General features: G+C 60.4%; 2 protein-coding genes across 6 annotated transcripts in view; one reads left to right on the forward strand and one right to left on the reverse strand.

Moving 5' to 3' along the window:
- Positions 1-3283, reverse strand: part of ABCA2 (ATP binding cassette subfamily A member 2) — a 32837-nt gene extending 29554 nt beyond the window's left edge. For 3 of the 5 annotated variants that reach the window (XM_027896906.1, XM_027896907.1, XM_027896904.1), the window contains exon 1: positions 3107-3283. In XM_027896906.1, the coding sequence (XP_027752707.1) occupies positions 3107-3172 (66 nt within the window). In that variant the 5' untranslated portion in view covers positions 3173-3283. The remainder of the gene's footprint in view (positions 1-3106) is intronic. The other 2 variants (XM_027896908.1, XM_027896905.1) reach the window with 1 other exon arrangement.
- A 4674-nt stretch (positions 3284-7957) lies between these two features.
- On the forward strand, positions 7958-9249 carry FUT7 (fucosyltransferase 7). The gene has a single exon (XM_027896933.1). The coding sequence runs from the start codon at positions 7971-7973 to the stop codon at positions 9012-9014; it is 1044 nt and encodes a 347-aa protein (XP_027752734.1). The 5' UTR covers positions 7958-7970; the 3' UTR covers positions 9015-9249.
- The last annotated feature ends 2668 nt before the right edge of the window (positions 9250-11917 follow it).

An 11917-nucleotide genomic window follows, 5' to 3' on the forward strand; every position in this document is an offset into this window, starting at 1 on the left:
CATTCCCACCCCTCACATCATGCTGGTGGCCCTGGGAGCCAGAGGTCCTGCCTTGGGGAAGTTGGAGGAGGAGGAAATCCCTGCTGGGGTTTGCCAACACCTCTCCTGAGATGGGAGCCCAGGGAATATTCACCACGGTTCTCCCTACCACATCAGCCAGGCACCAGTGTGCTGGGCTGAGGGGGACACATGGCACTGGGACATGGCCACGTTCCAGCGGGCACAAGATGCTTGGCCCAAGCACAGCACTGTGCCAGCAGCCACACTGTAGAGGAAGGTGCTTCTGCAACAGGTGTCGCCCATCTGCCCAGCCAGCAGGGACTCACAGGGATGACATGCCCCCCTCAAACCTGCATTTCCCTTCCCCGCATCCGCCCTGAACAGTGAGGAGGCAAAGAGCACCCAGAGTGGGGCAGGGCCCAACCAATTCCTGCTGCAGGATCTGGCACCAGCCCTCTCCCAGACCCAGAAGTTGGTAGTGTCACAGGCACAGCATATGCTGTCCCCCAGGGATGCTGTGCCCCAGTAGAGGCACTGGTACAGCCCTCCAGCACCCCAGCTTTCAGCCTTTCTTTTTCTGGAGGCATAAATATCCTCCCCACCCCATCGCCCCATCCACCAGCTCTGCTACCAACAGCCAGGGAAAGGGACAGATCTGCCAGGCCAGCTCCTCTGTATGAAGGGAGCTTTCTGGCTCTGGGCCAAGGTGCAGAAGGCACAGACCCTGACCAGACCAGAGCAGCCACACTGCTGCCCGACTCTCCCTCTACCCCCACACTACAGTCCATGCCACAAGGAGCCCCTCCAATGTGCTGCAGCACTGAAGCACCACCCAGAGCCTCAGCTCCCGCTCACCATTCCTCCAAAGAGCCCCCTCCCACCAAGGCTTCCCCAGGGCTGAGCAAACCCGGCAGCAGACCTGGCAGCACACTTCCAGCACTGGGGGCTCCAGCTGTGGCTGCCTGCCCATCTCAACTGCATGAGCACAGAGAACAGGCAGAGGATAGGTACATGAACATCCTGAACTGTGCAAACAAAGTCAGTCCCAAAACCACTTCTGCACTTTGCTGCAATCCTGTTCCTGAACAGCTCCTGGTGCTGGGACAGTGCGGACTCTCCTGGCCATCAGCACTCACAGGCGATGCAGGGAACTGCCCCAGCTTTCAAATGCCAGCCCAGAGCCCTCAGCCAAACATGGGGTCTCTGCTTCCCACGCCAGCCCACAGCACCACAGCCGCTGCTCTGCACACTGCCAGGAGTGAAGTGCATGGTGGCGAGGCACCGACCCCTCGGCAGCACCAGGCTGCGCCAACGGGCAGCTGCTGGCACGCAACACATTCCCTCTGTGAGGCTGGAAGAAGTCCAGTGACTCCCAACTCCACACTGCTGGGGTGAACCCCCAGCAAGAGAGGAGGCTCATGCATTCCCCCTTCCCTGCTCCAACACCCCAGCCACTGGAATTTACCCCAGTGGGATACAGAGCTGGTTTCTCTCAGTGAAACATCCTTCTCTGGCCGGTGTCAGGGCAGAGTTGCGCTGGGGAACCTGCTGCCGAGAGCCAGGCGCAGCCACCACCAAGCTCTGGCACAGGGCCTGGCTCTGCCTTGGCCACCCAGTGCCGGCAGTTTGGCTCAGGGATGCTGGGAGAGGGCACAGCTCCCCCAGGAATGAGCAGGATGAGGGCCTCTGCACAGACTGGGGCCACCAGGTGACTCTGGGACTTGCACGCAGCAGAACAAGGAATGAGGTGACATGCACAGGACACGGCTGTCCTAGGGGCTGCACCAAATCCATCCATGAGCACCTGCAGCATTGGGGCCAGCTCTCACTCTGGCACACAGCTGATCCCCTACATGCCCCATCCACACGTGGCATTGCTGGATGGGCAAGGAGGGGCTGCTCCTTACTCTGCCACACCGTCTGCAGCAGTGGCACTCCAGTGATGGTCCATGCACATGGGGGTGACGGGGCCTGGGCTCCTCATCCTCCTCTTCCAAACACAGCTTCCTGCTCTGTACCTCCACGCTGCCCACAGGGCTGGGGAGGGTCACAGACAAATAGGTCCCCAAAGGCTGGATGCATCCCCAGTCTGTAACCCAGTAGACATGGCAACTGTGGCTGGGTTAGCCAGCACATGCCACAGCCTAGCTGTGCCAGCCTACTCGCCCTTGAGGGCAGGGGTCTGGGGCAGCCTCCCATTGCAGCCACGGAGCTCTGCTCAGGGTGAGTGGCGATGACTCAGCCAAAGATCATCATCCCCCTCATCCATTTTGGGGGCACCGAGGCTGCCCGTGCAGGGCAACCTGCCTGCAGCACCAGGCCTGGCCTTGCTCCTGTCTCAGGGGTCTCGAGTGCTTCAGCCACCGGGACACAGGGGGTCTGGTGCTGGAGGCTGCCGGTGAGGAAGATCAGGATTGGGCCTGCAGGATATTTAGGAGGGGAAGAGGGGAGCGATGCCAGCCTCGAAGCAGTAGCTCTCTCCCCTCCCCCACCCGCTAAAAATAGCCGGCTCCCTCGGGCCGCGGACCCACACCCCGCCCGGACCCCCGGCGCTGCCTCGGGGGGCTGGCAGTGTGACCTGGCGGCCCCAGCACGGCCGGTGCCACCTCGCCCCTTCTACCCTCCTGGGGAAGGCACACACCATTCCCCGATCCCCAGCCCCACGACGCGCAGTTCTTCTCCAGCCCACGGAAGAGAGGCGTCCCCGACCCACATATGGGTTGGGAACCTATTTATAGCCGGCGGGTACCGAAGATGAATGAAAGGGAGCGATCCCACCCGGAGAGGGGGGGCGACATACAGCCCCCGGCCTCGGGCTCCTGCGGCCCCAGGCCCGGGCGGCTCCCCGGACACGGGATGGGAGCGGGGCGGGGGAGCCACAACTGTTGTGGCCGCACGGGGGGCGTGCCGGGCCCGAGGCTGCGGTGGCGGCCGCCGGGGCGTTCCTGACGTTCCGGGGATTCGTGCACGGGCGGCCCCAGGCGAGCGGACACCGCCGGCCCGGAGGATGGGGGAACATCCCGGGGAGCCCCCGGCACCGCCCCCGCGCGGGGCCCGACCTCGCCCCCCGGGGCTGCAGAGCCTCCTGGCCCCCGCCCCCGCTCACCGGGCTGCGCCGCTTCAGCGTCACGTTCTTCCAGAGCAGGAGATGGAGCTGATGCAGGAACCCCATGGCCGGGCCGGCCCCGCCGCAGGGCCGCGCCGCGCTCGGCTCCGCCGTCACCCGCTGCCCACCGCCATCCCCGCCCGGCCGCCGCCTCTGCCCGCAGCGGGCTGCGAGGGAGCGGAGCGGCCTCGGCTCCGGCTCCGGCTCCAGCCTCGGCCCCACCGCGTCGCGCCCGGCCCAGCCCTGCGCAGCACCAGCACCGCCCCAGCCCGCGCCGGCCGCCCCTTAAAGGCACCGCCGGGCCCGCCCGCACCGCGGCGGCACAGCCGGACCGGCCCCGGGGGATCCCCGCTGGATCCCCGCTGGATTCCCGCTAGATGGGCGGGCCCGGCCCGGCTCCTCCCGGCAGCCGGGTCCTCCGTGCGGCCGGTCCGGAGGGGGAGTGCTGCATCAGGTGCCGGGAAACCCTCGGTCCTCCCGAGCCGCCCCGGCTCCCTGCAGCCAGACTCAGGTCACCCCCGCGCTTCTGCTCCCCGTGTTCCCCCAGGACAGGACGGACTAGCCCGTGCCTGCAGACTCTGCGTCCAGGGTGCCCCTGCTTCTGCCTGACCCCTCCCACGGGCACGTGCTGGGGCATCCAAAAGTGTTTTTGGAGGGAACAACCTGCTGCCACAACTGTCCACTGTCAGCTCTAACGCCAGGGCTGGAAAGGATGCCCTCAGCAGCAATAAACACTGCCAGGCTAGCTCTCCTCTTTCCTCCCATCCACCCTTACTTCCCTCTGTCCTTCCATCCATCCTTTCTTCCTTCCATTCATCCATGCTTCCTCCCATCCATGCTTCTTCCCATCCATCTGACCTCCCATCCATCTGTCCTCCTGTCCATCCTTACTTCTATCCTTTCTTCCTTCCTTCTTTTTCTCCCTCTTTTCCATCTTCTCTCCCTTCCATCCATCCTTGCTTCCATCCATCCCTCCATCCTTCTTTCTCTCTCTCTTCCCATCACTCTGGTTCTCTCCATTTCCCACCTGTCCCTCCCTCTTCCTGCTCTCCACAGCCTCCTCTCCCTCTCCTGTCTCCTTCCCTCCAAGTCTCTGTGATCATCTCTTTTCCAGCCAAGTTCAGCTGGGAGCAATGAATCGCCCTCTGGCTGCCACAGACTCAGTGGTGCTGCAAAGGGTGCCCTGTGCTCAGGGAAGGCCCTTCGGCAGCTGCACAGCTCTAACAAAAGCTCTCCTTGTCCTACACAAAGTGCCATTATTCCCCAAACTTCTGGGTGAAACACTGTGCTGAGGCGCAGGAGGATAAGGGATGCAGCAGTGGAGAGGCACCCTGCGCCCAGCTCTGTGCCCTGGGGAGGGTGGCTAGTTTGGGAGGGTTGCTGGGTGTGCAGGCAGGGGTATGGGCAGAGCTGCCCAGAATAAAGAGGAGCTGGGCTTTTGGTGGGTCCCTGGGAAAGGAGAGAAGCTGTAACCCTTGGCTCCCTGCAAGGCATTGCGTGTGGGTTGTCCCCAGCCCACACGAGAAACATCTCAAAACCCCCGTCCTGCAGCAGAGTGATTCCCCAGCTTAGAAGGGTGCAGGGGGGACTCCATAGGTGGATCAAAGCCCTGACCTGGATCTCCTGCTCCCTCCCTCCTGCTGCCCCTGTGTGAGTTTTGGGGAGCTTCTCTTCCCTACTTGGCATGACTACCAAACCCTCTGCAGGGCCAGCAAGGCACAGGCACAGCCCTGGGAACAGCATCCTCCATGGACCCAGGACCTGAAGCCTTGGGGACATGGAACCCTGAGTACCTCTCAGGGGACTTCTTTTCGGGGTGGCCAAGCTCCTCTCGCTGTGTGGGGTCATCTGCGAGTGGCAGTACCCCCTCCCCCACAGTTCTCTGCTCTGTGCTGGTGCTGTCTTATGTTCCCCATGTGTGGTCCCATGGCCTGGTTCCTGGCCCTGATCTCTGCCCAACCCACCCAGGCAGTGTTGGTCCTGCTCCCAGCCTGGCTCAGAGACTCACGCTTTGGGCAACAGGGTGAAGGTGTCTGGACCCACTGGCTGCAGGTCCTCCTGGGGCATTGTCTCTGCTGCCAGGGTGTCCTGAGGCAGCACCTGCAGGTAACAGCTCCCTCCTTCTCCAAAAGACATCCTGAATCCCCCAGTGCTGTCTGTGGAGGGGAATGGCCCTAGCCAGTGTGGCCCTGGGCCCTCAAGATATGGGACAGCAACAGGATGATGCTGAATATTCCAGCCAGGCAGAGACTGCTGCCCACAGCTGACAGGGCTGGGCTAGCCCAGGCTGGGAACGGTACCCACAGATTGTGGTATCTGGACTCTCAGTCATGCAGTGGAAGAAATGCAGAAAGAGTGAGAAAACATGACAGGAAGCTGGGGACATGGTTGCAGAGGAAGGAACACCCTGCCTTGGGGCTACAGTTGGCCTCTGAGGGATCCTGGGGTGACACTGAAACCTCAGAGCCCCACTACGCCCTGGCACGGTGACACTGCACCATGCCCAACAGGGATCCCAGGACCTGGCAGCAGGCAGGTCTAGTGGTGTAGACCTCAGGGGCATTAGAGCAGCCCAAGAAACCCCAGGGCAGTCTTGTTTGGGGTCTTGTTCCCAGCTCTGTGTGCGCCAGGGCAGAGGGCATACCCCTGCCAGCTTCAAGAACAGTGCTGCACACCTTGATAGTCCCCTCCTCTGAGGAGACTGAGCCTCTGCCTCAGTTTTGCCATTTCATTTTGCCTGCCAGGGCTTTCATGGAGACTTGGGTCCTGGACAGCAATGCCAGCAAAGAACACAACTGAGCCAGACTGGGAGCAGGGCAGGATCAGGGCCAGGACCCAGGAGACAGCTTGTGCATGCGCCACCGAGGCTCACACGTGCCCACTTCCCCTTTTGGCAGGAAACATCCCAGGCAGGGCAATGCCCAGGGCTCAGCAGCACTGTGAGGGTGCTGAGGCTGCATTCATTGACAGTTTCAGGATGAGTCAGTGGGAGTTAGAGTTGGGCTGGCATCCTGTTTGCAGCCAGGCTGCAGGTGGCAGATGGGTGGCACCTTGTCGAGGCTGAGGGTGCCTACCCTCACACAAATCTATGGGGCACATGCTCAGCCATGTAGCACCCATTCAGCCACAGGACACACACAGTCATGAGGCCCTCATTCAGCCCCAGGGCACCCAGCTTGTTCTGGGATATGCATCCACCATGGGGTGCCTGCTCAGCCAGAGGGAACACACCCGGTCATAGGGTACCCACTCCGCACACAAGGTACCCACCTGGCCGTAGGGCACCCACCCGGCTGTGGGCGTGTACCAGCCCCTGGGGTGGCGCAGGGGAAGTGCTGGGAGCGGGCTGTGCCAGCTGCCACATGGGGCAGGAAGGACCCGCCATGGGGTTGGGACAAGGCAAAAACCACAGAAAAGAGGAAGCCTTTGAGTGCCCCAGCCCAGTGCGGCAGCGCCCAGGCAGACGCACCTGGCATCGCACACACCTCCATCCCGGTAAGTCTGAGTTCAGCATCACTGACCACCGAGGGGAGAGGGGCTGAGAAATGGGAGAGCCCCTGGCACTGCTAAAGTAGGGGGTTCCCTTTCAGGTTCCCAAAATGGGGGCAGCATCCCCACTGCTGGGGAGAGAGACCCACAGCACTGATGTGCAGTGCAGGGAACCAGCAAAGCTTTCCCAGCCCTCTCTGCTTCCCATGCCAGGTTTGTCTGGAGCCTAAACTTAGCTTGGTATATTTTAGCAGGACAGATGGAGCGGGCCAAGGCAAGGAAGGGATTTTTTTGCAGCCAAGCTGCAGTGCTGGGGTGGGTGGGAAAGTAGGGCACTGCTTTCCAGGAGATTCCAGTACTGGAGGAATGGGCACAGCCCCAGCTGGAACTGGGGTGCAGGCAGATGGGCACTGTAGCAGGGTGAGTATCCCACAGCTGGAGGGCCCATGTGCCTGTGGGCTGAGCCCCATCAGTGGCAGCCCCAAGTGCTGCACTATCCTCCCTGCCCACACTGCCCCTTCTGTCCTTTTTGTTCTCACTGCTCTCCCTGCCCTCCGTGCCTGCACAGCGGAGCGCTGGCCATCTGTGACATTCTGAATATAAAATATGAGTGTTTGGGGCACTGAGGCTACGACCTTGCAGCCTGCTGGGGGTCCTCATGTCCTCGGGGGCTGGTGATAGTGCCCTGACTTGGGAAGGACACCTCGAGCTTGGGGATTGCCTTGTCATTTTTGCTGGGGCACTTCTTGGGCAGGACACTCCAGTCTGGCCCTGAATGGAGTTTCAGACTTCACAGTCAGTCCCAGGGACACTGTTTTGCAGCTGGGGCCTCACTGTGGGGTTATTTAGCTGGGACTGGGATCTTCCTCCTTGTCCTTTGGTGCACAGCTGCAGCAAGGCTGGCTGCATATCAGGTTTGACCTATTTTGGACAAGGTAAGAAGTGAGAAGTGGGACCATGGCTACATGTCAGGTGGGGAAACTGAGGCACAGAGCAAGCACCAAGGACCTCTTGTGATGGGCAGTTGGGCTGGACAGGTGGGGCAGCGGGCACAGGTGGCTACTTCCCATCAGCTCTGCACCTTCTGGCAGTATCTGTGCTCCCTCAGACACCAGGGACCATGGGAGGGAGAACAAAGACCACCCCGGGGTGACACCAGGTGTGTGGGGAACCCTGTGGTATAGGGGAGCAGACAGTCCAGGGGTGATGTTGAAGCCCGGGTTTCATGGAGAAGCCCTTTCTCTGACCCCTCGGACCCCAGCACCTCCCCATCACCTCTTGCCCCTGGCAAGCTGAGACGATGGCCATTGGTGGTCTCTCCTCTTTCCCAGGTGTCAGCTCTGTCACCTCAGGAGGTGACAACCATCCTGCCAGCATGCCCCGGGCATCACCACTGCCATGGTCACCGTGGGGCCGGCCTGGTGTGAAGACCTTGGTCATTGCCGGGGTGTTTGTAACTACCCTCTGGAACTTGAGGTGCTTCCTCAACCCCTCCAATGGCTCTAGAGAAGACTCCAAACACACAGAGCCACTGGTAGTGCTGGTGTGGGAATGGCCCTCGAAACAGGTCCCCAATGTCAGTGGAGACGTGTGCCATGAGCTGTACGGCATCACAGGGTGCTGGCTCACCACAGAGCGGCAGCTCCTGCACCGGGCCAATGTCGTGGTGTTCCCCCATGCCAGGCTTCAGCCTGGACAGAACAGGCTGCCCAAGGAGAGGCCACCAGGGCAGAACTGGGTATGGGTCTCCCTGGAGTCCCCCTCCAACACCAGAGCTCTAGCAGGATGGAGCCAGACCTTCAACTGGGTGATGACCTATAGGCAGGACTCAGACATCTTTATCCCCTATGGCAAGCTTGTGCCCAACCAGTCAGCCACTATGAACATCCCTGCAAAGACCAACTTGGTATCCTGGGTTATCAGCAACTACCACAGGACTCAGAAAAGAGCTGAAGTCTACAAAAACCTCTCCAGGTACCTCCATGTGAATGTATATGGGAAAGCAAACAACAGACCCCTCTGCAAGGACTGCCTCTTGCCAACGACATCCAAATCCAGGTTCTACCTAGCCTTCGAGAACTCCATCCATCGGGACTACATCACGGAGAAGCTCTGGAGGAACTCACTGCTGGCTGGCACTGTGCCCGTGGTGCTGGGGCCACCCCGGGCCAACTATGAGCAGTTCATTCCCGCAGATTCCTTCATCCATGTTGATGACTTCAACTCCCTGGAGGAGCTGGCCACCTTCCTGAAGACCATGAACTCCAGCCGCTACCGTCAGTTCTTTGCCTGGCAGAGGAGGTTCAGTGTGAAGCTTTACACTGACTGGAGGGAGCGGATCTGCACCATCTGCACCGCTTACCCCCACCTGCCCCGCGGCCGCCTCTATCCCGACCTGCAGAGCTGGTTCAACTCCTAGTGCGTGCCAGGACCATTGAGATGTACCCAGGCAGAGGATACAGGGGTGGGAGGCGTGGGAGGCCCCCACCTGCATACCAGGATGCGGGGCAGGGAGGGAAGGAAGGGAGGATCACTCTCGTCCCAACCCAGCTGTTGCCACACTGGGACCTTGAGCAACGCCCCATAACTTCATTTTGCTGACCCAACAACGACCACCTTGCCAGGGTGCTGGTAGGACCAGAGGGTGCTTTGGAAATAAATGGTATGTTGCCGCCAAGGCTGTGCCTGTGGTGCAAGGTGTGGGCAGGGCAGGGGGCTGGTGGGTGGCTGGGGGCTCCCCAACCTTTCCCCGTGATCCTCAGTGTCCCCCCAACACCGTTTCCTAGGTGCCAAAGCCCTGGTGGCAGAGGCCCCGTAGTGACATTTGCGGCTGGGGTGGAGGAGCCATGCTCAGGCAGTCCAGGGGGGCCCAGCACCCCATGGCCAGCAGGGAGCACATCCTCTGCTCTCCCATTTCCCTTCAGCACCCATCTCCCCCACCCCACTTGAATTGTGGCTGTCACAGTGAGGAGCCACAGGACAGCAGATGCTCTCAGGGCAATCTCAGTGTCAGCCAGGCAGAGGGATGCTGTGGTTTGTCACTCCCTCCCTGCTGCGGCAGGAAGGAAGCAAGCTGGTGGCCTCCGGAGCAAAGCCAGTCCCATGGGCACCCTGCACACACGCATTGCACTGTGGGGACCCTGCACCATGGCCACCATGCACACATCCTGCACAGACAGCACCCTACATTATGGGCATCCTGTATCACATACACTGCACCACCCTGCAGCATGGGCACCCATCCGGGACCAGTAGTGATGTCAGGTTTGAGTGACATGACCAGGGAGTGAGACACACTGCTCCACCCATACCTTGCTCTATGCCCCTCTGCTCAGTGATACAAACGATTTTTGTCACAAAGTTTCCCCCTGTTTTCCTCCCTGCAACTCCAAAGTCACCCAGCTCCACCCCTGCCACCCTGTGAGCCACCAGGTGCCCAGCAGGACTCAGGTCCCCCTTGGCAGAGGGAACAACCCTGCCCTGGTGCCAGCCCTGGTGGGGTGGCAGTTGAACGGGCACACCTCGCTCTTCTGACTTCTGTGGCTTCCGATTTCCGCTTCATTTTCTGGGTCAACCAGAAGTGGAGCAGGAGGGGCTGTGGGTGCCTACAGACAGGTGCTGGGTGCCCATGGGCAGGGTGCCAGGGTAATGAGATATGGGGGTCGGGGCCCCTGCCTGTCTGGAAGTAGAAAATCAGATGGTGGAGAGAAGCAAACCTCAGGGAGATGATATCCTTCTCAGCTTTCTGCTGGCAATCCCATCAGCCTCCCATACCCTTAAACTGTGCAGCTGTGACAGGGGCAGTTTCTACTGGATGCCGTGTATGGCTGTGCCCCCATCCCGCGGGCAGGCAGGGAAATATCCCTCAGTAACAAGCAGGGATGTGGAGTGGGCCAAGGGGGTCCTGCCCCACAGGGCTGGCAACCAGCCCAGCAGAGTCCCAGAGTGTTCTGTTAGCAGCTGCCTAAAGTGCCCCCACTCCAGGCAGACCTGTAGACCAAATCTGCAGGTACCAGCTGCTGAGCTGGAAGCAGGGCTTTCCAGAAGCTCCCCTACAGTCTTGGTTGGGGATTTCATTCTGCTCAGGGGAAGGTCCCTCAAGGGAAAGGGCTGAAACCGTGGGGGAGGAAATGCAAAGTCATCCCCCAGACACTCCCAGTTCCCACTGGCTCAGCTTCCAGTGCCCACTGGACTTGCCTGGCGGGGCCGGCATCACAAGGCTGCCTCAGCTGGACAGAAGTATCAGTCCTTTGTTCATCAGTGTCACACCAGCAGCCCTATGGGTGAGGACAAACCCAGCTTCCCAGACCTTCTCTCTGCCTAGAACTCCGTATCCTCCCTTAGTCCTTCCCTGTCCGTGGCAGCTGCTGAAGCAGCCTGCAAATGAGATCCCACTGCTTTCCCCTATCCCAGAAGCAGCTACAGCAAACCAGCAGTTTAAACTGGGTGAAAGATGATCCCCCCTTCACTTTTGAATCCCTCTGCTTTTGAAGGGGGAACAGCCCCGACAAGTTGGTGCCCCTCCAGAACCAAGCTGCAGCCACCAATCCTGGTTTGGGGGCCAAGCTGCAGGCAGCTAAAACCCAGGTGTTGCCAGTGTAACAGGGACATGTCCATTCTCTTTGGATGCCTTGGTCCATTGTCACTGTGCCCCCACATGCAGCCAAACATGCACTGCTGGGCTGCAGGAGCAGGGATGCAAGTGAGGCAAGGAAAGGGTTAACTCATTCTTGCCCTAGAGAACTCAGAGATTTATTTCGCTGCCGGGGGAATGTGATTAAGAACAGAAAATATAAAAATCATCATTAACTACAGCAGGCTGGAAGGCTTGGGGTGCTAGCAGCATGGACAGGGCGGTCCCCTGGGCTGGGATTTCCCAGGAAAAGGTGGTTTCTGGGCAGCCAAGCCAGGCTGGGGCAGAGGACAGTGGCTGGAGAGTGAGGAGGGCCCAGGGGACTGAGGGTCTTCAGTCCCATTTGCCCAGTTTGTGCTGGGCACAAGCACTGGGGAGGACACCCCTGACCCAAACAGGCCTCACCAGCTGACCCCCAGAGGGGTGAAGCTCTCCTGTGCCACAGCTCAAGGGGCAGTGGGGTCTTAACTCCACCCCTTGCCCCAGACCTCAGCTCACCCTGGCTGACCAGGAGGGTGGGCAGAGCCACCAGGGCCCCTCAGCCCCGGGCATGGTGTTCCAGCCCTGCTCTACATGACAGGGAGGAGACACCTGGGAAACTAGATCACTACAAAAATGTTTGCTTTTTAGAAACTACAACAAAAACCGTTTTAAAAAATAATAAAACCACCCCCTTCCCCTCCCCCCCC

The sequence above is a fragment of the Empidonax traillii genome, unplaced genomic scaffold (genome assembly GCF_003031625.1).
Source record: "Empidonax traillii isolate 1590-97213 ecotype Southwest subspecies unplaced genomic scaffold, ASM303162v1 scaffold520:size1094406, whole genome shotgun sequence".
Classification (NCBI taxonomy): Eukaryota; Metazoa; Chordata; class Aves; order Passeriformes; family Tyrannidae; genus Empidonax; species Empidonax traillii.